Source organism: Bactrocera dorsalis, chromosome 2, assembly GCF_023373825.1.
Source record: "Bactrocera dorsalis isolate Fly_Bdor chromosome 2, ASM2337382v1, whole genome shotgun sequence".
NCBI lineage: Eukaryota > Metazoa > Arthropoda > Insecta > Diptera > Tephritidae > Bactrocera > Bactrocera dorsalis.
This window is the reverse complement of record NC_064304.1, coordinates 94,739,146-94,764,995: the sequence shown is the minus strand read 5'-3', so window position 1 is coordinate 94,764,995 and position 25,850 is coordinate 94,739,146. Positions and strand designations below refer to the sequence as shown.

The 25,850-nt window shown below is 37.3% G+C and overlaps 4 protein-coding genes across 9 annotated transcripts; 2 read left to right on the top strand and 2 right to left on the bottom strand.

The window, feature by feature from the left end:
- Positions 1-459: 459 nt before the first annotated feature.
- LOC105230945 (TATA-binding protein-associated factor 172) lies at positions 460-15,328 on the bottom strand. Of its 4 annotated transcripts, XM_049449716.1 has the most exons (16): positions 15,193-15,326; positions 14,973-15,098; positions 14,732-14,910; positions 8,569-8,918; positions 7,541-8,237; positions 6,973-7,270; positions 6,163-6,901; positions 5,228-6,093; positions 4,731-4,860; positions 4,172-4,661; positions 3,862-4,095; positions 3,450-3,797; positions 3,173-3,386; positions 1,853-3,107; positions 1,541-1,781; positions 460-1,480 (listed from the first exon to the last, which is right to left on the bottom strand). In XM_049449716.1, exons 4-16 carry the CDS (start codon positions 8,577-8,579, stop codon positions 1,034-1,036), a joined length of 5,970 nt encoding a protein of 1,989 aa, XP_049305673.1. In that variant the 5' UTR covers positions 8,580-8,918; positions 14,732-14,910; positions 14,973-15,098; positions 15,193-15,326; the 3' UTR covers positions 460-1,033. The 4 variants fall into 4 exon arrangements, with proteins under 4 accessions (XP_049305673.1, XP_011210299.2, XP_011210301.2 ...); XM_011211997.4 differs by having other exon boundaries at positions 14,973-15,328; XM_011211999.4 differs by lacking the exon at positions 14,973-15,098 and having other exon boundaries at positions 15,193-15,310.
- A 359-nt stretch (positions 15,329-15,687) lies between these two features.
- LOC105230944 (SWI/SNF complex subunit SMARCC2) lies at positions 15,688-20,414 on the top strand. Of its 3 annotated transcripts, XM_011211992.3 has the most exons (9): positions 15,688-15,914; positions 16,008-16,133; positions 16,204-17,119; positions 17,206-17,536; positions 17,592-18,369; positions 18,421-18,643; positions 18,900-18,992; positions 19,065-19,781; positions 19,846-20,414. In XM_011211992.3, the coding sequence occupies exons 1-9, from the start codon at positions 15,798-15,800 to the stop codon at positions 20,013-20,015; spliced, it is 3,471 nt and encodes a 1,156-aa protein (XP_011210294.2). In that variant the 5' UTR covers positions 15,688-15,797; the 3' UTR covers positions 20,016-20,414. The 3 variants fall into 3 exon arrangements, with proteins under 3 accessions (XP_011210294.2, XP_011210297.2, XP_011210296.2); XM_011211995.3 differs by lacking the exon at positions 18,900-18,992 and having other exon boundaries at positions 18,421-18,604; XM_011211994.3 differs by lacking the exon at positions 18,900-18,992.
- A 1,031-nt stretch (positions 20,415-21,445) lies between these two features.
- LOC105230943 (alcohol dehydrogenase class-3) lies at positions 21,446-23,214 on the top strand. The gene is made up of 4 exons (XM_011211991.4): positions 21,446-21,643; positions 21,780-21,945; positions 22,064-22,362; positions 22,419-23,214. Exons 1-4 carry the CDS (start codon positions 21,623-21,625, stop codon positions 23,076-23,078), a joined length of 1,146 nt encoding a protein of 381 aa, XP_011210293.1. The 5' UTR covers positions 21,446-21,622; the 3' UTR covers positions 23,079-23,214.
- On the bottom strand, positions 23,112-25,212 carry LOC105230942 (seipin). Its single transcript, XM_011211988.4, has 3 exons — positions 24,314-25,212; positions 23,772-24,259; positions 23,112-23,701 (listed from the first exon to the last, which is right to left on the bottom strand). The coding sequence occupies exons 1-3, from the start codon at positions 24,595-24,597 to the stop codon at positions 23,364-23,366; spliced, it is 1,110 nt and encodes a 369-aa protein (XP_011210290.2). The 5' UTR covers positions 24,598-25,212; the 3' UTR covers positions 23,112-23,363.
- Positions 25,213-25,850: the final 638 nt, after the last annotated feature.

Below are 25,850 nucleotides of genomic sequence, written 5' to 3'. Positions count from 1 at the left end.
AAGTTAATTTATCAAGTTTCAAATTCCCCGAAACCTTATTTCATAGCTTTGATACCGCAAAAGAAAGTACGGTGGTAAGGGCGACCCTTTGTGCTTTTCACATTAATTTTTATACCCTGAACAGATTGTAACACCCAGAAGGAACATCAGAGAACCTATGAAGTATATAGTATAAATAATCAGCGATTTAGCCATGCTCGAATGTACGTCAACTTGTTCTCCAGTTTTTGAGATAACGGTCTGAAATGTATCTCTATGTAATTTGGCATAGATTATTGTCCATGAATGTCTCCGATTGTTCAAACCGGCGTATACATAGCACCAATTAAACAGATCGATCAAAATCGATGTTTTTATCAACTTTTAACTTATTAAAATGTAGCACTGTGAAGGGTATTAAAGTTGCGGTGCAATCGAAATCAACCTTTTACTTGTTTTCCAATTAATTTTATAACGCTATTTTTTTTTTATTGTAATTTATTTTTTAATCCGCTTTTGCCACTCCAAAGTACAATCGAACCTTGCACTTTTTGAAGAGATTATAAAAAAGAAGAGCAGCAAAAATTTTTTATGGAATATAATTAACAAAAAAACAAACATTAAGAATTAAAAAAAGACAAATTTCTCATAACTTTTTAGATAAATAAAAAGGAGCACATTACAAGATTATTTTAGATTAGATATAGAAAAGAGAAGCAGCGAAAATTTCTTAAATATATAACAAAAAACAATAAAAATTAAAAAATACGAATTTCTCATAATTTTTTCAAATAAGTAAAAAGGAGCACATTAAAGGATTATATTGGACACTTAACTAGATTCTTCGAAATATTAGATTGATAATAGTAAAAAAGCGGAAGAAATCTTAAAAACTAAACTATGTTCAAAATTCAGTGATTTCTATAAAAGTTGCTGCTGCTTTACGTCAATGTCTATCTGAAAGCATTAACTTTGGAATCAATGCATGTCGTATTTTATCATTTTTTAAATATATCTATTTCTTTTGTCAAAGTTTACTTTTTCTGACACGAGCTCATTTTTTCAAACCCTGCACGAAATTAGACACATCGTACTCTTCATCATACTGCTGTTCTGACCATAGCTCTGGCAGAGATTCAATGATAGCATTCATAGACATTTGACCACCAGCGCTCGTATTCGACATTGGCGCACCACTTGATCCAGTTTTATCATTCACATTTGCGTTGAACAAGTCAAATAACTGGCCCGTGCCCATCGTCTCCAACGACGCATTCTCCGAACTAACCACAGTATTCGCGGTGAGTATTTTGAACTTCTGCAGACCCATTATTTTTTCTTCGAGCGTTTTTTCAGTTATCAAACGATACACATTCACTACCTTTTTCTGGCCAATGCGATGAGCACGGTCCATGGCTTGTAGATCTTTCATTGGATTCCAATCGTGCTCAACAAATATTACTGTGTCTGCTCCAGTCAAATTTAAGCCGAGGCCACCAACCTTGTGTTAAAACAACATATGAATATGTTTAGAGGAAAGTGTGATTGATTTCTTGCTTACCTGTGTGGTTAGTAGTAGCACATCGATACTCGGATCGGTGTTGAAGTTATTTACAATTTGTTGTCTTAAGGATGCTGGCACGCTGCCATCCAGGCGCAAGTACGTAACGGACGGCAAGTGTTTGCGCAGCAAGTCATTCTCGACAATATTTAACATAGCTTTCAATTGACAGAAAATTAGCGCGCGATGCTGACTGACCGATTCCGTCTGAACACCAATGCCGCAATCGAGCAATAGTTGTCTAAACCGCATGAGAAATGGATAATTTTTTATTACATAAATAACAACAATTAATAAATATTAAATACTCACTTCAGTGCCGGTAATTTCGCCGAATGTTCGATGTCATCCAGTGAGCTTTGCTGTTTCTGCAACTCCAACGTTATCTTCCCGTACTCCGAATGCTTTGGCGTCAACACCAGTTTCGGATGATTGCATACGTTCTGTAGATAACGCAAATCATGGAAAATGTGCGCTTTTTTGCTAATGCTGTCACTATCGCCCAAACTCTGCAGGCAGTCCTTCCAATGAGAATTTAAATGTGTACGACTGAAGTCCTCATACAAACGTTCTTGCAATGGACTCAATTCGCACAATAAGTCTTGGGTTATTTTCGGTGGTAAATCAGTCAATACATCCTCCTTTACGCGTCTCAACAGGAATGGCAACACCTGCCTATGTAATGCCTCCATTGCAAGAACGCCGGCTTCCTGCTCTTTTGAGGAGCTCTTGGAATCGCGAGAAGCAAGTATTGGTCGGCTGTAGCGTGCAATAAACTGCTTCTCAGTGCCAAGAAAACCGGGCATGAGAAAGTCAAAGAGTGACCACAGCTCCAGTACGTTGTTTTGTATGGGAGTACCCGAAAGTATCAAACGATGCTTAGCTTTGAGCGTCTTAATAGCCTTCGAACTTTTGGTTTTGCCATTCTTTATGATGTGTCCTTCATCCAGTACACAATAGTTCCAGTGTATGGTGCTGAAAAAATCTATATCTTTGCGTACTGTATCATATGATGCCACAACCAAGTTGCATGCACCAATTTGGCAACGCAGTTTTTCACGCCCAATGGGCAATCCCACGTAATGTAGTGGCCTCAAAATGTTCGACTTTTGTATAAATTTTTCGATTTCGTATACCCAATGGCCAGTAAGAGTGGGTGGACAAATCACCAAACTTGGCAGTGATGTGGCTTTGTCTACTTGACGTTGATAGTGATCGCCGGCGAGTATGCAAATCGTTTGCAATGTCTTTCCGAGGCCCATGTCATCGCAGAGTATTCCATGCAAATTGTATTTGTTAAGGAACCATAACCAATTCACGCCCGCCTGTTGGTATGAACGAAGCTCCACGGAAATTGTTACCGGTACTTTGTAGTCGGGTATACTTTTTGGCGTGAAAAGATAATCGAGAAATTCGCGATCGCGTATCTTACGCTGTTGCAATTCTGCAGAAGGAATCTCGTTTTTGATGCATTTGCTGCGCGAATCTAATGGCATCAGCTGAATGAGTGTAGCGAAACAATGGGTGGAAAGCAGGCGCACAGATTCATCTGGGTCACTCATGCAACCTGATAAACAAAACACATTATAACAGAAAAGTTAAAAAAGAGTCAAAAAAAAGGGGGGCGCTTACCCAACAATGGGACGACTAGAAGCACGGTATAAGGCACAATACACAGCTGCAGCTTGTCTACCACACGTTCAATTGCTTCAATCGCACCCTGGCGCTGGATTACATTCTCAATGTTAACCAGCATACCAAGTAGTACATCCAGCACAAAGTGCATGGTGCGCACCAAATCAGCTGCTGCGAGGGCTGCAATACAACGTGCGACCATGTGGCGTACCTAATTCCCAATTAATAGAAGTCAATAAATTGAGTAAAGTAAATTTCTATAAACACAACTTACCGCCTTCAAGGGATGCGTGATGAGCACACTGAAGTGTGGCAGCAACGCGAAAAGCCGCTTGAGCACTTCGTCTTTTGCTGAAGCATCGCTCGCAAAGTGCAAAAAGTGTGGCGCTACAATTTCAATCAACTGCAGTGATGTGATTATATCATTTGTTTGGGCTAAATCTAAGGGTACATTCGATAAAAGTTCCATATTTGGATAATTGTTTATGAATTGTTCAATTTTAGTAAATAGAATATGTTGGAAAACTGGTATCTTTGAGAAAATATCCATCTTAAAGCCTAGGCAAATCTTCGATATGGCACATGAGGCACCCATGCGCTGAATACGGTTCTGCTTCGCTTCCTGGAAGAATTATAATTGGATAAAATACAAGTCAAACCAAAAATTTAGTTTAAAAGCTACTTACCAGCGCATTTACGGCATTGGTGCCATTTTCTGCTGCGGCAAGCGTTTCATTTAGTGGCGGCCTGCCAGGTCCACGAGGAGCACTCGCAGCAACGCCACGGTTACCAGTAGTACCACCAATTTGTATATTATTTTGTTGTAGACTTAAAGTTAAAATGCCATAATATACACAATTGTTTGTGACTGCTGCCGACTCAGGCAAGGGAGTCTGTTTCAATGTCAATGGGCTTAAAATCTAAAAATCATACGAAATTTGTAAATGTGTATTTTATATATATTTCCAATTTTCACAATCCGTTGGCGTTACTCACAATTTTCGGTGTAAACTGAGGATCGCTCCTCAGTAGCGTACATAAGTTAGTAAATATTTTACTATTGGGACTAGGATTTCTATCACACACTTGATGCATTAGCTGTACTAGGAACTCCGCCGAAAGATTTTGCAACAATTCGCACTCTTCCCGTTTTATTGATTCCATGAGGGGTTTAACTATCGGATTAAGTTTCTCTGGCAGACATTGCATACCTACAATGGCAGCAGCTAATGCCGCTTGTGCGCTTATGTTGTACGCGCACTGCTCCGCTGTAGTCTGCGCAAAAGAGTTTTGTAAACCGCGCCTACGCTCTTCGAGTGTTTCCAACAATTTCGGCTTTAGCGCATACTGATTCAAACCCTCTGTGAGAGTGGTGGCAATGGCTTCAATTTGATCCAATGTGAGGACGCGCGCATTGTTGAAATCGTTTATGACAATTTTATATTGTTTTAGTGTGGCAATGAGATCATGAGCCTCTTGATGAAGTCTAAGTGAAAGAATGTTTTTGTTACCATACATAAACACTTCGTTTTACTATTTGCATCGATTAAAATACCTCGTAAATGAAATGGCTACTTCGTCATAATATACATACTCCATGACACATGTGAGGAGTTTTTCAGCCAGTTTGGGTGCAGCCATGTGCATTGATGGGTCCAGTTGCGCCCAGAAAGCAATGATTAGACCTATAACAAAGTGTTTGTAGGAAATTTAAATAAAATAACAAAAAACATTAACTTCGGCTTTACTCGAAGCTATAATAGCCTTCACAAGTACATTTCGTATAGCAAAAAAGGATATAAACCGATCTTTATATCGATTTTGATTGGTCAGTTTCTACAATAGCTATGTATATGCTGAACAATTACTTCGGTTATTACTGTTGCATCGTCTAATAAAAAAGTTTTTTTTTACTAAATCGATTCAGCGCGTCAGTTGTATACAAACATTTCTTTTATAAGTTCTCCGACATTTCCTTCTGAGTGTTACAAACTTCGTGGTAAACTTAATATACAAGGGTATAAATATTATTGAATCACCAATAAAGCTTACCACACACAATGCGCTGCACCGCTGACCGTGAATTTAAATGACCTAACAGCACTTTGGTATAACAGTCCATCGGTGATTCCATATTAGGTGTATACGCCACACCGGGAGCAGGTTGCACTAGATATTTGGAAAGTGCGCCCAGTACTCGAGCTGCTAGTACACGAGCTCGGATCACATTCCGTTCACGCACTTCCAGAGGTGTCCCTTCACTGCCACCAAGAAAATACCTTTGCGTTGCCGGTGTGGAGTCAGCACCTAAGTCGTCCGTTACGCGTTGTGTACGTCGACGGGGTGTTCCAGGCGAGTTTCCGTCAGCTGACATAGCCGGAAGACTTTGTGGCGCTGCTGTGGTATGTATTAGTATGGAGGAATCGAAGGCTAATCGCGCTGGCTGCATGGCTAAGCAAATCCACGACGACACGATAGGGCAGGCCGCATGCAGCAGTGCTCCCAAATCAGCGTTAAACAAGAGATTGTTCCATACTTTGCACGACATCTCTTGTATATCGGGCTGATGTTCGACTAGAATACGTTCATAGATGAAACGTAGGGCATCCTGCAAAAGCTTCCACTGCCAATCGATAACACCCAAATTTAAATTCAATTTTTTCGAGTCGAAATTAATGGCAATTGTAGTGGTTTCAGCACTTGAAGATCCCTTATTCGACATAATTACACCATTGCCATTATTAATGGAAGCTGAGCTTGTGGTGGGCACAACGATGGTCGTAGCTTCAAGCTTCTCTTTACTTAGATTGCTGGCAGTGAGTGTTTGAAGCGTAAGCAAAGTAGACTTGCGCACCGAACTGGTACTATGCGAAAGGAAGGGCCACAGTCGTGGTATCAAAGTAGACATTGGTTCCATTCTTTTGAAAATAAAGAGAAATATAAAGCATATGATGAAATAATAAATTAACACCTTGAAAAGCACTCACTGAATCCAAGAGCCGGCATTTGGCAAGCACAAAATCGCAGCTAGCAACCCCATGAAGCTGTTGCACGCACTTGTCAACTCATCCTGATCTAACAGCAGATCCCACAGCATCTTCACAATCGACGACACCTGCACAGGATTCAGCAATTTCGGTAGCCACGTGGCGATCGGTATCAAAGTCGATGCAGCAACAGCGCCCACATCGTCGACTACATCGAACAGCGCCAGCAATATATTACTTATGGTTTGCGGCACATAAATCGGCAATAGATCTTCACGTACTACAAAAACATATTTCAAGCCTAATAGGCCACCGTGACGCACCTCCCATTCCTTTTGTTTTAGCAATTTCATCAATAGTTGCACGATTTGATGCACTTGCTCGGCATGCATGTCTTTGACGATGGTACCCAAAACTTGTGCACATGTTTCACGTACTGGGGCCACCACTTGGTCGGATACAAAATCGCCGAAGCGATCTAAACAAAGTACGCAGAGCAAACGCAAGGCTGCATCCTCCATCCAGAGATTATGATGCTGCTGGATTTCCTCGCGTGACATACCGATTGCCTTACCAGCACCGTTGCAATGATTGTTAATTAGTTCACGCAACGCAGTCGCAGCGCCGTGACGTACCTCCCAACGTGGATTGAAGAGATCAACGTATAGGCGTGCACAAAAATTTTCCAAGGGCCAACTGACGGCATCCACCCACATGCCAGTCGCATCCGGAACGGGATCTAATAATGTATATAAAAAAATCATTATGTATCACAACAATATTTGCTCTATTTTGCTTAGCAACACCAACCATTCAACGTGTAGAAAACCTCCTGACGTTGCAGCGAATCTGCTTTCATTTTCTTGTGCTCCGGTTCATCACTCACACTGGAACTATTCTTGCAGGTGCCCAAACCGCTACTTGTACTGCTATTGCTGCGGCTAAGACTATTAACGGATGCGCCAGAACAACCGCCACTGGTTGTGATATTAATATTTTGTCGCGCTTTTCGTTTAGCTCGATTCATTTCTCGACAACTCAATTGTTGCCCATTGGAAGGAATTAAATGTGAATTGGGCTTTATGTTCAGTATATCTTCAACGGGGACCTACCGAAAACAAGAAAAAATAATGAGTTGACAGTGGATTTTTAAAAAAGCTTAAAATTTTATATATTTGCTTTTAAAAATCAACCAAAACAAAAAAAAACCAAAAAAATCATTAACTTCGGTTGTAGCGAAGCTGGAATACCCTTTAGAAATAAAAAAAAAATCCTATTACCGATCTAAACAGGAGGAGTGGCTTTTGACAATTTTTGAGGGTAAAAAATATGTCCTGCGTGTATGTTTATAAAATTGTACTTCTCATACCATACATACCTTCTCTTCATTGGCATTGTATGAGCTGCCATTATTAGAAGGCATGACATCCTCATCGGTAATCATGTCCATTAAATTAACGCCCAATTTAGACGCCTGTGTCAGACCTAGTTTCTCATTCAGCAGTGCACGTTGACGACTCAATCTCTCTGAAGCTGTGGCATTAGCATTTGCCGCACCTTCATTTGTCGACTTCGTCACATCACTTTCATTCAAATCGAATTCAATGCCCTCGGAGCCGATAAGACGTGCGCCTTTATGTAATATTTGCTCCAAATCAAATTCCGCAAACGATAACAGGCGTTCACGCTGCTGCGCATCACGACTGCTGCTTTGTTCACTGGATGTTGTGGCGGTCGTGGCTACTGACTGGCAGCTGTCATCCTCACCACCGCCAGTGGTGGAGCCTATAGCTGACTCATCGTCAATATCCTTCTCTTTCTTAATGACCTCACGCTTTATGGTTGCATATAACTCCGGCTTCCAAGCGGGCACATTTTGCAAAATCGCTTCGACAGCTTGTGAGGCAGCTATACGCGTATCCCACGAAGTGCTGTGTAAATAGCCAATTAGACGGTTCAGCAACGCATGCAGCTCGTGTGGGTATAACTTCTGCACTTCTCCAATTTGTTTCGCTGCAGCACGACGCGTTACCGCCGATGACCCAGACTCCAACAATATAAAAAGGCGATCCAGCCTGCATTTGGTTATGAAAGAAATAGATGTAAAGTACAAGTCAAGATTTCAATATAAAAGCCAAGGAATTATAAAGTAGTGAAAACATACAGTACAGCAAAATATGATTAAGTAAGGGTTATTTTAGGTTAGTTCCATTTTCGTACTTTATGTAATGTGAATACATAATTTCATATGTACATATGTAACACTTGTATAAAGTACATACTGCTCTGAGCATGGTGTTACACGTCAGAAATATTCATATTTAAGTTTGCACAGTTGCTGGCTTTGTACGAATTTCTATTTTTGTATACAGTATATTTTAAAAGTTGTTACTAAGAAGTACTTACCGAGATGTCATTGTTCCCTCTTTTTTTGCTTTTTGTGAGGATATCAGAACAAAATGTACTCGATTTTATCGGTCTATACTTCGGGCAAATAGCTTGTGTTGTTTCGTTATAGCGATAATTTCAAATTCCCCTAAGACGTTCTTTGGTTTTTGGCCAGCCTTTACTTTATTTATTTCGTATTTATTTATGTGCATGTGCATATGTTTGTATATGTCGGCAGGGCAAAGTAAATATTTATGTTTATACAGCTGCAGGAAAATTTATGTCCATACAATTGGTATATGCCAATTCGATTCGGCGGCGTTGATGGCAGATGACTTATTTTCTTATCCTCGTTCTTGTGTTATAATCTGCAATATAAAAAATAATGTTGCTAAATGTCGTGTAAAGTCAAATTTAACAAGAACATATAGTGAGAAATTTAAAGCATTGCTTCATGAAGACTGCGGTCAAACACAAGAAAATTTCGCAGAATCTTTGAGTTACTCAAAAATTCTTTATTCTCATCAAAACGTTTAAAATCCGTCGGATACATTCAAAAGCAAGGAAAATAGGTGTCATTTTTATATTGAATTAAATTACGGGACGTTGAAAGACTACATCGCATGTGAGAAATGATGCCTGCATCGTATTGCGACTGGTCATGAAAAATGGATCCATTGCGATAACCCTCTACGTAAAAAATCATATGTGACACCTGGCCAACGAGCCATATCAACGGCAAATAAGAATATGCATGACGCAAAGTTAATGCTCTGCATTCGGTGGAATCAGAAGGACGTGCTGTATTATAAGCTTCAACAATATAGCATGATGAAACAATCAAATTCAAGCGAACATAGCCGAAAAAACTCAAAATTTGCGATAAGTCATGGGACAATATTTTTACATTATCACAACGCTCCATCTCATGCTTCTAGACCCGTTAAAATTATTTGGAAAATAGCGGCTGAGAAGTTTTGCCTCACCCACCTTATCGCGCAGACCTTGAACCTTCTGACTACCATTTTAATTGTTGAAGCACTTTTGCCACTTTGATTGAGGAATCTTCAAAATATTCGTTCGATGTTTTAAGTGCTCTAAATGCAGTGGTGAAGAGATATCCGCCTTCGGTGGTTGGTTTTCCTGATCTGGCAAACAAATGATTGTGTACCATTCAGATTCGGCTCATTTGGAAAAATGTTGTTCACTTTCGGGCTCATACGCATAAATTCCCGTTTCATCACCTGTTGTGATAGATGTGTTTCGTAGCACAAATTGTGTGAGATCAAACTAAAAAAAAAATTCTATATTGAAATGGTCATGCAAGTCTCACTGATGCCTATGGTTGTGTAAATTTTACGATAAGCGAATTTTGAAATACTACTTTTTATGAAATTCGTCTTGCAGTGACCTAAAATAGGGCAATAGCGCTCATATGTCAAAACATTTTGAGTATGAATAATTGAAGATATTTTCGATTTTCTTCATTTAATTATACATATCTAATCAATCTAATGAACAAAATCAAAAATATCTAATTTTACAATACAGTTGTGAATTCCCAGATTGCAACACTGGGATCGCAAATACCGAAAAAGGCGATCTACCTATGTAAGTAGTTTCCAGTTCCTGATATCTAGGGAAACTCTTAATAATGGGTGATTCAAGTAGAGGTATTTTTTTCAATACCCAACAGATCACGCATGAATCGTGTCAAGCTGTCATGTTATTTTTGTTTAGTATTGTATTATACATATGTATTTATTACGAAAGTTCACGTTCGTAAAGATTGTGCTTCGCGCGCTTCGCTCAACTTATAGTCTATATAATCGGCCTACTGAGGGTACTATTCGCAACACCATCACCCATCTTGAGACCCAGCATTCAATATTGGATAATATTCGACCAAAAAGAACACGTCCAGCACGCAGTGGAGAAAATATAGAAGCCGTAGCTGAGAGTATACACGAACACCGTGAAAATCAAGATTTTAAATTCAAAGCGTACAAAATACAGCTTGTGCAAGAACTAGAGCCGTTCGACCTTCCCAAGCGAAGCCGCTTCGCTATATGGACTCTTGAAATGTTCCATAAAGACGTTTTCGAACCAAACTTTATTCAGCGATGAGGCTCATTTCTGGTTCAATGGGCATGTAAACAAGCAATATTGTCCCATTTGAGACGAAGAACAACCTGAAAAGATTCAAGAATAATTGGTCCATATATCATCAAAAATGATGCCGGTGAAATTGTCATGATAACCGATGCCTGAAACTGAAGCTCGTGATCTCGATATAAAAAATTACACGTATTAATCTCGTTACAGAGATTTAAAGCTAATCTAATCTAATAGAAATCTATCTGTGCGATTATGATTTAGCGCCATCTGTTTGTCAGTAGGAAATCTATCAAAGCTGATTTTGACACTGGTTGACACTGGAAAAGTGAAAAAATTAAAAAAAAATTAAATTAAATTAATCAAGTAAAATAAAATTCAAAAAACAAATAAAATTAAATTCAATTAAAGAAATATCAAGTAAATAAGTGAATATTGCAGAAATTAACAAATAAGGAAGCGCTAAGTTCGGAAGCAACCGTACATTTTATACACTTGCAACTTGCAAGAGTCAAAGCCAAGATAATACTTTAAAGGGTAAAACCAATCATATAGAGTAAAGTCAGCCGGATGATCGAAAATCCTGAAATTAGTTAGCTAAGGGCTAAGCCAAGTCTTCAATCAAATTTATCTATTTTAGGAAAAAAAAACATTGTATCTATAACACGCTGTCTTACTTTTCTTGGGATAACTTACATATTGGTCGATATATGCGGTACAAGGTCACCGGAAGTTCGAAAATCTTTATTTAAGTATATGGGGCTAAGGAAAGTATTGGTCCGATACAATGCATTTTTGACAACCAGCCATACCATTATAAGAGAAAGATTATCTCTTAATTTCTGTTATATATATCACACATTGACCGACATTTTCGATCAGAAATCAACTATAGGTACCGGGGTCTAAATACTCGATACCTAGGGGCTTGGACAGTTTTTGTTGCATTTAAACGATGTTTGGCCATAAGGTCACACACACTAAAGACATTATTTGGTTCTTGATTTATGTATTGGAAATTGACGAATCAAGTGGAATTTAAAATTGTGCTTTATGGGTAGCTGATGTTCGATTTTGTTCATTTTCACAATTTTACATAAGAATGTAAGAATAATGCCACGTACCAAATTTTGTCAGTTGGTCGGGTCCCGAGATATGGGATTCCACCAAAAAGTGGACGGCACCACGACCATCATCCAAGCTTCACACCTACCCCCATAAAGCTCTCCCATACCATCTCGGTTGTAAAATTTAATGTCCCTGGCCTATTTAGTTATTGACTTAACGCGCTTTTACTATTTTTTAACAATACCGTTATAGCGGTGTTACCCTCTGATTTTATCCACTTTCACACTATTGATATACATATATATATGTATATAAATATGTACAATAAACTTGTTAGAGGACGAGGCCATGCCCACTTTTTCAAAAATCCGATTGCTACTTCGATCCTCTGTACCAAATTACAGCTTTATATCTTAATTTAGTGCTTAGTTTATATGTTTTCAGTTAATGGCGATTTATTAGCGCGGCAGTGGTCCGATTACGTCCATCTACGAATTCGAGTAATGTGAAGAGTGACAGCCGAAGCCGGTTCTAATAGAGTTGTGGCGAGATAAAATGGCACAGCTTCGATCATCGGCTAGTCAAGCTAGCTGGTTTATAAATCTCCAACAGCAGTGTGAACAGTCTAGATTCGTGAATAGATTAAATGTTATCTAATCACTTCAAATTTTTGGTGGGAGCATGGAGTAAAAATGGATTTATTATATCGCATAGTAGACGTTTTCACTCAGAGTTCCTTTTAGTTGTCATAATATTTGTGTCAGAAATATCGACGGCAAAGGCTGAGGTGGAGATTTCCACAACATTTATTGATTGATGTTATTATCTTATTTACATATGTCCAATATACATACGTACGTAGATTGACAACATAAAATAGGAATGAAATACTTACATTATTTTCGATTCATACATATGTAGCGAAACAGCTTCAGAGCACAAAACAAAAACTAAAACCAAGTACCAATATGTATTACTTATACATAGAAGTAGTAATCTTTCATAATCCATTGCGTTATCAGCCGGAAATGCATGGTCTAGAAGTCGATTTATTTTTATTTTACTTGAATAAGCAGATGAAAAGAAAACACAAAATATAATATAAAAGCTAAAAATCGACAACCAACAACATACATATTTAAAGGCATGTATAGATACAGTGAAGTTAAAGAACTATGAATTATATTGTTGGTGGAATAATATTTACTCTTTAAGGGTGGGGTAAGAGTAAAGCTTTTTCCCATTTTTTTTTTTTTTGTCTTAAATGAAAGCATAATCTCAAGAATGTTATTTCAGATAGTTTGGAGCAAAATTGACGAAGTTACGAGTATTTTTATACCTGTCTTATGAACTAAACAGCACATTTCAAAACATTAAAGCTTTTTCTCCATATCTTAATTTCAAGTCGGTTCTCCTCAGAACTTCAAAATTAGTTCCCCGATCGTTTTTAAATTTTTTCGAGGTAACGCTGGATACATATCGCTCATTTGCTGCAAGATCGGCATAAATCAAAAAACGTGATTTTTGAGTTAATGCTGCAGAATAGTTCGTTATATCATACTTCATGTTGAGTGAAAAATTCATATGAATACCTCTTATATGCTCCGCATGAGAAGAGGTGTGAGGTTGGAGTCACCGTGTAAGGTTGGAGTCATCGTGTAAGGTTGTAGTCAGTTGAAAACTTTAAACGCGTTTTCTGGAGAATCGATTTTTTTGACTTATGCCGGTCTTGCAGCAAATGAGCGATATGTAGTTTTTCCAATTTGTTATTAACTTTTTTTAAATTTTTTCATAATATGCTTCAGAGCAATCCTTCATAAAAAATATATAAAAATGTGTTCTTTACAGGAATTATGCTTAATCTATAAGCAGCAGAATCTCTATATAATTAATCGAGAGAGCCTACTCTATCAGCCAAAACTCAAATAAAACGCGGATTTGTCGATTCCTATTCAAAATACAATTTTTCGGTAAAAAAAAAAATGTGCTTGAAAAGAAAATATCGATGATGCATATAAACTTGACAACATTCGGCGACAAAGTATCAAATAAAAACGTGGATGCGCCGAAAGTTAGACTTCTTTGTTTGCATGTTAAATAATAAATTAATTTTAAGTGTTAGTTTCTATTGAAACTTCCAATCTAAATTTGTGATGATCCGTACAATTACTCAAGTTGTCAGTTTTGTCAGAACAATCTGAAGAGTCGTCTTTGCTACTTTTTATTCTGCATTCATACATACATATGTACACGCAGTGTCAACAAATAATGTAGTTTAAATTCGCAAGTGGTTAGCAAATGTTGATGTTTCTACGTATAAATTAATAAAGCATTTATTAGTGTACAATTCTTGTTCGAATATAATTTTAAAGGGAGAACTTGTAAAAATTATCTGGAAAATTGATTTTTTTGACTTATGCCGGTCTTGCAGCAAATGAGCGATATGTATGTGCTATGTACAAAAATTTAAATTTAAGGCAGATTACTGAATGGCTTTATTGATTTGATAAGGAATTTGTTTAATGAAAAAACTATATATTCCAGCTTCTAAAAGGATGTATGGTTAAAAAGGGTATGTTCGGATAGAGGAGGTTTTCAAAATATGTAAATATTCATACATAGTTGACGCTGACTTTTAGGTTTTAAGATATTTGCATTTAAAGTTTAAAAATTCAACTACCTAAAGTCCGTGTTCCTCCGATGTATAATGAATGTCATACTTATATTTTTCATTTTTATATTCACTAACTTCCATTTATTTTATATTAAATTGTGCATAAATAACTTTTTTTTTCAATATTTTAACGCTGAAATCCGGGGATGCTATCCTAAATCTCAGCCTTTTAAATATTCTCTAAAGTATTTTGGGCATTTATTTATAATTTAAATATTTTATTTATAAAAATTTGTAACACTAATTTGGCCGGTATTGTGCATTACGTAGCCAAATTTCTCATTGGTGGTGCATTTGACTGCCACCGTGACGTCAGCGACTTACCTTGGTGATGCTCTCTTTTTCTCTATTTTGCTGTTAGCTGAGCGCGCTGCTTCCATTAACGTTCTAATTTCTTCACCTCGTTTTTACACAACTCTCCTGTATATTCCTTTGTTTTTCCGTTCTTATTTAACGCCTTTAATATGTTAATGAAAGCCAAAATTCATTAAACCTACAAGTACCTATTGGAAAGTACTTTATTGCTTTATTATAATGCTATTTTGTGTAAAATTTGCAAATTCACTATTTCATTCTGCACTGTTCTCCAAATTGAAAATACAGTTCTGCCTGCTTCGCTGCCTCAGTTCGCTTCATTCGATTTTTCATTTATTCGTGGCTGCTCCACATCAACTTCTCACATTTATTTGCACTTCAAGATATCAATAAATCAACTCAGATGCATATATTTTCCGACTATAACTTCATATTATTATTTATAAATGCATATGATTATCAGCTATTACCATTTTCTCAGCGCTTTAATTTAACATTTGGTTTTTCACTATACACATCCACTTTTTCACTATTTTTTTCCGATTTTTTTATTTTTCCTGGGAAAGCCATCTTGTCGAACGCTCAAATTTATACTGTCAGCGTTTCTTGATTGGATGGGCGATTTATTGCGGCGCAACGTCGTTGATGCGGTCGTTTTGCGTGCGCTGACTACAGATGGTTGTGTGTCAAACAACAGGGTTGATAAAATATCTATAACTGTTTTGAACTCAGCTAATGTAAAGAAATCACAACCTCTACAAATAAAATTCAGTTTTATCGATTTTTTTTACAATTTTAATAACAATATATTGGATATAATATTAAAATTTAGTTTCTGCATAAGTGCCATTATTTAAACGATTTCTTCAGAGTTAAAAGGTAGCGGTCTTTGCCAATGCGACTCTGTTTCGTTCTCTCTATCTGCTATCATTCGTGAGTGCTTCTTCTTCCGCTTGTATTTTGTGGTAGATTTTTTGTTGTCTCTTCTGTGCTTTGTCGTACAAGTCGTGAAAATTGTTATAGCTGAAATATCTGCATCAGTAAATTTATTGAGAGTTTTTTTGTGTATTATAAAATGAATACGTTAGGTCCAAAAAAGGACGGAAGTCCTAATGTGGAGTTCTTTCAATCTCCAGAATCTCTACAAGGATTCGAAACAATCCGCCTATGGTTACAGAAAAATTGTAAAAAAGTAGGTACAACAACGCGAGTGTGATCAAAAATGGCGCTTCGTTAGCTCATGCACAGATATTGATTTAACTATATTCATAAATTTTTGTTGTAGTATTTGGCAAATAATACCGAAACAATTACAAGAGAATCGTTGGCGCAGTTATTAGTACAATTTCTACAATATGTGGAGGCGAAATTGGGTAAAAATGCACAGGAGCCGCCGGCAACACGCATTCCGGTAAGTGCCCTATATACAGGGTGACCACAATCTTTTGCAACTAATTTTTTTCCTGTTTTATATCTTATAGATGCGCTTATTTATGGATTTTAAACCAGGTGGTGCGCTGTGCATCATATTTAGCACAATGTTTCGATTTCGTGCTGAACAACGCGGCAAAAAATTTGATTTTTCTGTGGGTAAAAACCCACCGCGCAAAGATCCAAACATACAACTACTTATTGATATCGAACAAGCACTCGTCGAGGCAAATCTTTACCGCATTCATTACATATACATACGACCGGAAGTAAACAAGGAATTGGCTCAGAAGTTAAGAGATATATTAAGTACTAGACGTGTAGAGATCGTAACCGACGAAGAAGAAGCTACACACATTATATACCCAGTTGTTGATCCACATCCTGACGAATATGCACGTCCCCTTTTCAAACGTGGTAATCATGTAATGTTACATTGGTATTACTTCCCGGAATCGTACGACTCATGGGCTATTAACTCATTTGATTTACCGGAATATGTACCGGAAAACCCGGAACAACCAGCAGAATGCTGGCTGGTCTCAGCATCTTGGATTTTAGATCTAGAGCAATATAACGAATGGATGACTGAAGAAGACTATGAAGTAGATGAAACGGGCAAAAAGAAAACGCACAAACATCGTATGTCGGTTGATGATATAATGTCGTTGGGTACAGATGAGAAGAAACGAATGTCGGGTGGTAGTGGTGCAACTACCAAGCAAAAACGGCGCCGTTCACCTTCTCCAAATACATCCAAGCCAGGCAAACGCAAACGCTCTCCTGCTGTACTACATAAAAAAGCTCGCAATGACGAGGATGATGAAGATTTGACTCGCGATATGGATGATCCACCGGCAGAGCCAAATGTGCAAGAGGTAGTGAAATCATCAACGCTACAATCAACTGCTAGTCCAGCACCGGGAGGAAAATCTCGAGCAGACAATGATATGATGCCGATTAAAGGTAACTTTATATCTTTAAATACTAAACTGAAATGTTCGATTCCCTGCAAGAACAAATATACAAACATAAATGTACCAAAATTTCAGGCGGAACCATGACCGATTTGGATGACGAAATGACGGGAGGTAGTGCAGTTCAAGCTCTATCTACAGGCGATGGTGAAAATTCTCAAACTGGTAAAACTAGTGATAATAGCAATACACAAGAGTTCTCTTCCTCTGCTAAAGAAGATATGGAGGACAACGTAACTGAGCAGACACACCACATCATTGTACCCTCATACTCTGCATGGTTTGATTACAACTCAATTCATGTGATTGAAAAGCGTGCCATGTCGGAATTTTTCAATGGCAAAAATAAATCGAAAACCCCTGAAATTTTTATGGCCTATCGTAATTTTATGATTGACACCTACAGGTATTAAAAAAATAATAATAATTTGTGCATACATCGAATAATTTTATTTATTTAGATTAAATCCTACCGAGTACTTAACCAGCACTGCCTGTCGCAGAAATCTTGCTGGAGATGTTTGCGCTATTATGCGTGTGCATGCATTCCTAGAGCAATGGGGTCTCATTAACTATCAAATAGACGCAGAGCTACGACCTACACCCATGGGACCACCGCCAACTTCTCATTTTCATATATTATCAGACACGCCTTCTGGTTTGCAATCTTTGAATCCACAAAAAACACAGCAGCCATCAGCAGCTAAAGCTTTGCTTGATTTGGATAAGCCAAAAATTAACAAAGATGGTAAAGAAGTCTCAATAGAAGGAGATAAACCGGCGTTGTTGCCGGGTGGTATAAATATTAAAACTGAAGTTTTAGAGAATGGTACCAACACAGGCCAACAATTCGGACTGAAACTTGATCAATATGCAAAGAAGCCTGCGGCAATGAAGAATCGAACTGCAGCTAGTATGACGCGTGAATGGACAGATCAAGAAACATTGCTTTTACTCGAGGGCCTCGAAATGCATAAAGATGACTGGAATAAAGTTTGTGAACATGTAGGAACGCGCACGCAAGATGAGTGCATACTACATTTTCTTCGACTACCTATTGAGGACCCTTATTTGGAGGATGATGGAGGATTTTTGGGTCCATTAGGTTGTCAACCCATACCATTTAGTAAATCTGGCAATCCTATTATGTCTACAGTGGCGTTTTTAGCTTCAGTCGTTGATCCTCGCGTAGCAGCAGCTGCTGCAAAGGCTGCCATGGAAGAATTCGCCGCCATAAAGGTATTCACATTAATAATCATTTAAGTAACCGGTTAAAATATTTTATTTTAGGACGAAGTACCCGCTACAATAATGGATAATCATATGAAAAACGTGGAGAAAGCGTCAGCTGGTGGGAAATTCAATCCATCTTTCGGATTATCCAATACCGGCATTGCCGGCACCGGGGCCGATAAAGAAGATGAGGATGCTCATGCAGTAGGAACCGGGACTGCGACCATGCCAGTTAACACAGGTGCGGTAGATGAAGAAATGAAGGATGTTTCGAAAAAAGGTGACATACTTATAGTTTTTGTTGTTTTTATATTATTTTATTTAATTTCTTCCAATTACTTGACAATTTACAATTTTCATTGCAACCTTACGGTAAAAATTTGTTTTTCTATTTTTCTGCTTTATGTTTACTCATCAATATCTGCATCACGCTCAACCCATTGCTCTTGTTTCTTATGATTTTTTCCGTGTTTCTTCAAAATCTTGCATGATCAATATGAACTTTTCACATTACAACATATTCAACAAAATTACAGACGAAAATAAAACACAAACAAATGAGGCTAATAAGACAGAGAAGCAAAATAATGAAACAGAATCTGAAAAGAAACCAGAAAATGATTCCAGAAGTACTATTATACTACATTTACAAAATTCTATATATATACTACCCTCAATTTCACTTTCGGTTTCCTTTATAGATGGTACAGAAAGTAAAATTGAAGACACTAATGACACAGATACAACATCAAAGGATCCTGATATCGTCAAGCAACAAATATTCAACGAAGCTAACGTTCAAACCGCTGCAGCCGCAGCATTGGCTTCAGCAGCTGTAAAGGCCAAGCACTTAGCCGCCTTGGAAGAGCGTAAAATTAAATCTTTAGTCGCATTACTTGTGGAAACGCAAATGAAGAAATTGGAAATAAAATTACGACATTTTGAAGAGCTGGAAACAACGATGGAGCGTGAACGTGAGGGATTAGAGTATCAGCGCCAACAGCTTATAACCGAACGCCAACAATTTCATTTGGAACAATTGAAAGCTGCAGAATTTCGTGCACGCCAGCAAGCTCACCATCGTCTTCAATTAGAACAGCAATGGCAGGGAACTACTGGCGCAAACGCCACAGGCAATGGTACACTTCCTGGTAATTCGAATTCAACACTCGGTGGTGCCAGTAATGCGCCACCTACACAAGGCCATCCAATAGTGAGTGGGGCTAGCAGCGTGACCGCCGGAGGATCGCTAGCAACAAATATTAGTAGTGTTGGGTCTCAAAGCGCAACAGCTGCGGTTCAAGGTGGTAGCACACAAACATCTATTGGCAGCACCTCACAACCACCTACTGCTGTGCCGCTGACTTTACCTGCAGCTATCGCGCCGTCTGCCCAACAACAAGCGCCAACTCCAATGGGTTTGTAAAGCAAATAATCATTAGTAAATAAAACGTTAACCGACTTGAGTTTCTTAATCCACAGATACTACCACAAATGCTGGTGTAATTCCGACATCTAACGTAGAGGGAGCTACAATTACGGGCCAGACAATTTTGTCACCGCCGAGCGGGTCAACAAGCGTGCCATCTGCAAATGCACAGCCGACAAATATACAACCAACTGGTCTGTCTCAAGCAGTACCACCATCATAAACTATACATAATTTTTCCCATGAAATTCCGATAACACTATATGATCTACATTAAGTTATTGCTTACAAATACTATATAACATTATGTTTTAATCGTAAATGATTTTATATGTTCTTTATGATTTTTATTTTTAAATAATATTTGATCAAGCATGCAATGTTTGCATCTAGAAATGATGAACTACAACATTTTGGTGTAAAAAACATACGCACAATGCTTTGATAGGTATACATATAATCGCCCGGTAGCAGGTAAATTTACTACTTAAAGGAGGGCTAATAATTGCAACTTCATTGGAATTTTGTGAAAACAAATAGAATCACATATATAATTATCATAAAATTATGATATCAAATAATCTCAATAAAAGTCATATGAACATCAAAATTTTAATTAAAATCTTTCCTAGACTTATTGCTCTCTGAAACAATAATTATACTCTCAAATGGATATAGGTATCAATTATGCCTCGAAGTTTGTAAAACCCAGAAAGAAACGGAGGCCAATAAAAATACAGTTTTTGGAAAAAATAGTAGGGGACATCAGCTTTATTCCGATATTTTATGGCACAGATTTACAAATATGTATTCGTCCAATAGTATTGAAGTTAACTATAAACTAATGTTATCAAATAGTACTTTAAATAACCATTCATTAAACTTTAATAGTCTTTGCATCGCGCTAAAAAATATTGATATAAGGTGCACATGTTACGTTTGAGCTGGAAAAAATAATTTGGTTGTTTATTAGTTTGCATATAAAAATAGTAAGATCGCAACGAAAATTTCTGAATTTATTTTATATTCAGATATCGCTTGCAGTCTGTCGCGCTCTATGTGTTCAGCACTTTAGACCACTAACGGCCGGAACACATAGAACGCGACATCTGTCAAATATTAACGTACACACGTTCTTAAGGACACAGTTATTGAGACAGCTGCACAACTACATAACTATGTCCTTAGGAACGTGTGTATTATAATATTTGACAGATGTCGCTTGCAGTCTGTCTGTCTGCTCTATGTGTTCCGGGCGTAAAGCAGACATACCCATACATATGTAGTCCTATTAGAGTGGTATACCCTTCAGTGGTAGAACTGATGAAAAAAGTCAGACCTAATGTAATTATATGTACATATGTAGCGCAACAATTGTTTCCTTCACCAAATTATAACAATTCCAATTGTAAATTGGAAGGGAGGTTATAATTAACGGTATATTAAAAAATATACAAAAAATATTTAATTTTAAAAATTTCACAATCACTTCTAACTATCTGATAAGATAATCTGAAGAAAGCAGCTCTATGAAAACACATCGTCATGGATAGTACATATATATACACACATACTTATGTCACACTCAATACATGTGCATACGGTATAAGCTCATATACATTTGTATAAATAAATGTGAATAGAGAGTTCGTGCTTCTACTTTGAACCGGTAGCCGAATGTTGTCATGTATTTGTTCTGAATAGCCGCATTTTTAACCGCTTTGTTAACAATTGTCCATTCTCGACTATCATTTCATCCAGCTGTTTCCATTTGAGAAGAGCTCGTCGTAATTACTTTCTAAATCATCTTATATACTTCTGTAGTGGAATATGTCGTCAACTGAAGGCAAAGTATGTAGATTATTGTGAAATTCGTTAAAATGTAGGGAACGAAATATATAATTCATTTTAGAGAGTACCATATGTTTTTTTTTGCATTCATGCAATGTGTACATATGTGTTATAACGTCAATTTGATAATTTCAAGGTTATCACTTGTAAAGCTGCTATTGCTTGGGAAGCTAAAAAACCGCTTGTCATTGAAGATGTGGAGGTAGCACCACCCAAATCGCACGAAGTGCGAATTAAGATCGTCGCTTCCGGAGTGTGTCACACCGATGCGTACACTTTAGGCGGATTTGACCCAGAAGGAGGTTAGTAGAGCACAAAAATGTTTAAACTTGAAAGTCATCGTTTTTTCGTTAAACTAGAAACATGAACGTTTTTTTTTTTTGAATAACTACTAAAATAAACTTTCCTACTTTCCTTTAGTGTTTCCGGTTATACTCGGGCATGAAGGTGCTGGCATTGTGGAGAGCGTTGGCGAAGGCGTTACTGCATTCAAGGCGGGTGATCATGTTATTCCGCTATACATTCCACAATGTAACGAGTGTAAATTCTGTCGAAGCAACAAAACAAATCTCTGCCAGAAGATTCGTAGTACACAAGGACAAGGTTTGTTACCAGACGGAACATCACGTTTCACATGTAAAGGAAAGAAGGTATTTCACTTTATGGGCACCTCTACGTTTTCACAATATACTGTGGTCGCAGATATTTCACTTTGCAAGGTGTGTTAAAAAATTTAACCAAAATTCGATCCAATAATAATTTTACCCATAATTAGGTTGACAAAGAGGCACCACTTGATAAGATTGGGCTTCTGGGTTGTGGTATTCCTACTGGATATGGTGCAGCTATTAACACTGCCAAAGTGGAACCAGGTAGCATTTGTGGAATATGGGGTCTAGGCGCTGTTGGGTTAGCAACTGCTATGGGTTGCCGAAAAGCTGGTGCATCTAAAATTTACGGCATCGATATTAACCCCGATAAATTCGAAGTTGCGAAGAGATTCGGTGTAACGGACTTCATCAATCCCAAAGATGTGGCCGATAAAGGTCCAATACAAAATTATATAATAGACCTTTTAGACGGTGGTTTTGATTACTCTTTTGAATGCATTGGAAACGTAAACACCATGCGTGCTGCTTTGGAGGCGACACACAAAGGTTGGGGCACATCTGTTGTTATTGGTGTTGCAGCTGGTGGCCAAGAAATCAGTACACGTCCATTTCAGTTAGTTGCTGGTCGGACATGGAAGGGTACAGCTTTTGGCGGTTATAAAGGTTCAGATATGCCAAAATTGGTACAAGAATATTTGAGTAAAGAATTGTTAGTTGATGAATTTATCACGCACACTATGGATTTGGAAGCCATCAACGAAGCGTTTGATTTGATGCACTCCGGAAAGAGCATCCGTTCAATTGTAAGATTGCAAAAAAATTAAGAGAAAATGTGTAATAAAAGAGAAATAACTATATCAAGAATATAATTGTTTAACTCATATATTTAATGGTGTTGTATATCTTACCTCTTTTTAAATAAACAAGTTACAATTTTTACTTTGCATATATGAATATAAATCCATTTTTTATAAATATACAGATACACATATGCGAATAACTCTATTTTACAACTATTTAAAACAATAGTAAAGCAAAATTAGGCGTCAGTCAAATTGTTATATTATATTCTGCATAATTAATGCAATAACCTTCAATGGAGCAAGGGCTTAAAATGCTTCTTGCATTCTACGCTGGTGCACTTGCTGTCCCTCATTTCTTCTTTGTGGTTTACTGCCTAGCAATTCTTCCTTGCTACTACTCCGACTGTCACTGCTACCGCCAATCTCTTCTATTTCAGAGGCGTTGGATTTGTCATCCAGAAAGCTCAAATCCTCATCATCCCTAAAGCCGCTTTTTGACTCAATAGCTTTACTAGCTTTGCCTTGTAAAGTTTCAGTTATGCGCCCGTATTTTTTACGCAAATTATGCAGCCAAGTTGTGTCAGACCAGTGATACCAACTGAGTAGGAATATCACCAAAATGAAGAACAAATTGGTACTTATTGCTGTTAAAGAATTGAAATGGTAAGTTATGTGGGCAGACCAAATTTAATTCAAAAAATATATATATCTTACCAATTACAGCTGACAGTATTGGCCAATTGTACATTATATATCTCAGCCCAGTGAAATCAGCGACAATATGTAATGAAACTGTGTAAAATTGTATTTTTTGTGATTGAATTTCTACGTAGACGTCAGTAATTGGGTGTTGTCGCTCTTCTAAATAATTCGCAAATACTTCTACAGGCACACGTTGGTATTCTTCTTTTAATCCGAGCACAAACAATGGACTGAGTGCCCATGTGCTAATTGTACGTATAAGTGGGGAGCGGTAGCGCATCATAGCTGAGCGACAGGATTGGCCACGTAGTAGAGCATTGGTGTCGCGCATTTCGCCGCAAACCATAAACATACCTAGCTCTAAATTCTGAGGTGATTCTGGCATTTCAATCTGCACCACTACACGATAAGCTTGGCCAACCATCAATAGTTGTTGTTTCTTTGTAAGCGAAACATGTGCGTGTGGGAATGTACATGGGGTCGTAGAATCCAAGCAAGACCTGGTAAATATTTAAATAACTTAAGCTTTGTAATTGAATATTATGCTTACTTACTTGAATTGCATGTGAACTGGTCTTGTATGTGAAATAGCCGGCATATACGTATAATAGAAGGCTACATACATGAATACTGCTATCCAAATTATTAATACCACCGCAAATGCAATTAATCCCAAACGTAGAACTAATTCTTTCATTGTGCCAACCTTTTCATCAGCTCTGCTCTTAATACCATCGTATACATTGTATCCTACCTTGAGTGCCGGACGTATAAATAAACGCCGCCCTAAACCCGAAGGATCAAGGAGGAAAACAATGAATCGCAATATAAAATTCATTTCGTATATAAACGGTTCTAGTGAGAAACTATTGTTTCTTGTTGAGTGTAGATCCGTATGTAAACTTTTCGCACTACGGCTGATGTACAAACTAATTCCAGCTCAATTGTAGGCAATGCGGAAGTCTCTCTTTTTTACTTTGTGTTTTATGTGGGCGCAATACATTTGAGGTAGATTAGATTTTGGTAAGTTTAATTGTTTCGATTATCAAATATATTTTGCTTTATCAGCTAATTTGGACAGAGTACAAATGAGATCTTTCTCTTTGCAACTCTCCTTCGCCTAGTTTTAAATGCTTTTACACTTGAGCATTATGACTCAAATTGTTCAATATCTCAGTTGTTGGTTTTGTACATGTATTCCAAAGGTCGTTTGCAAAGTGCAATATGGTACATTTATGAAGGTATATATGAATGATAATTAACCGTAATAAAATTTTATCTGATTATGGTAATCGAAAAAAAATCATTAAAACCATTATTTTGTTGATAATATAGTATTAGTTAATTCAAAACAAATTCAATTTTTTACGCTAATCATCTGTGTTGGATCCAATATCCAATACGTTTACTTTTCACAATAAACAGGGAGTTGTTGTTAGCGTTATCACACAGAATAGAAAAATACAATTGTTCATATAAAGGGGGATCCATTTCGAGGTTCCCTACTTTTTTAAAGAAAAGACAGAAACTCCAAATTTAATGGTGAATGTTTATTATCATTCGAAAGAACATTTTTTGGCATATATTTTTTGAAGATTATCTCTTTTAAATATTGGCCTCGGTAATATCGTAAATGAAAAAACATTAAATAATAATTTTTACAAATACAATTTTACAAATCTATAAATTTGAATTTTTTGCCACGATCAGTGCATATTTGACCTAAGTCGAAGAGTAATTACGCGTTTATGAAGATATAACGCCGTGAGCTCCATGACAGTTGTCGGCGTTTACTATTTTTACGAATAATTTGAAATCGTATTAAACTATGTATGTGAATAAATATAGGTATCTATGTATGTTAATTCAAATAATGCCACAAATTAAAATTAAAACAAGTAAGGAAGGGCCAAGTTCGGGTAAAACCGAACATTTTATACTTAAGGTGCATAACGTCCACCTTAAGATCGGAATATTTTTGGGACAACTTTTCTATAAATGTTAAGAAAATAACACATTGCAACCATTTTCCGGTTAAAAAGCGGCCATCTTAGATGCCAATAGAAACTCAACTCCGGGGAGTCTGGGGTT

Bases quoted from the DNA above. Each gene is read 5' to 3' on its own strand.
- LOC105230942 (XM_011211988.4), bottom strand. From the start codon at position 24,597: ATGAATTTTATATTGCGATTCATTGTTTTCCTCCTTGATCCTTCGGGT. The intron at 24,260-24,313 runs GTAAGTAAGCAT...AATATTTACCAG, and splicing joins CCAGTTCACATGCAATTCAA to GTCTTGCTTGGATTCTACGA. The intron at 23,702-23,771 runs GTAAGATATATA...ATTCTTTAACAG, and splicing joins AATACTGTCAGCTGTAATTG to CAATAAGTACCAATTTGTTC.
- LOC105230944 (XM_011211992.3), top strand. From the start codon at position 15,798: ATGAATACGTTAGGTCCAAAAAAGGACGGAAGTCCTAATGTGGAGTTC. The intron at 18,370-18,420 runs GTATTCACATTA...ATTTTATTTTAG, and splicing joins AAGAATTCGCCGCCATAAAG to GACGAAGTACCCGCTACAAT. The intron at 18,644-18,899 runs GTGACATACTTA...ACAAAATTACAG, and splicing joins GAAGGATGTTTCGAAAAAAG to ACGAAAATAAAACACAAACA.
- LOC105230943 (XM_011211991.4), top strand. From the start codon at position 21,623: ATGTCGTCAACTGAAGGCAAA. The intron at 21,644-21,779 runs GTATGTAGATTA...GATAATTTCAAG, and splicing joins TGTCGTCAACTGAAGGCAAA to GTTATCACTTGTAAAGCTGC. The intron at 22,363-22,418 runs GTGTGTTAAAAA...ACCCATAATTAG, and splicing joins CAGATATTTCACTTTGCAAG to GTTGACAAAGAGGCACCACT.
- LOC105230945 (XM_011211997.4), bottom strand. The intron at 4,861-5,227 runs GTAAGCTTTATT...ACTTTGTTATAG, and splicing joins GGTGCAGCGCATTGTGTGTG to GTCTAATCATTGCTTTCTGG. The intron at 4,096-4,171 runs GTGAGTAACGCC...TATGATTTTTAG, and splicing joins CTCAGTTTACACCGAAAATT to ATTTTAAGCCCATTGACATT.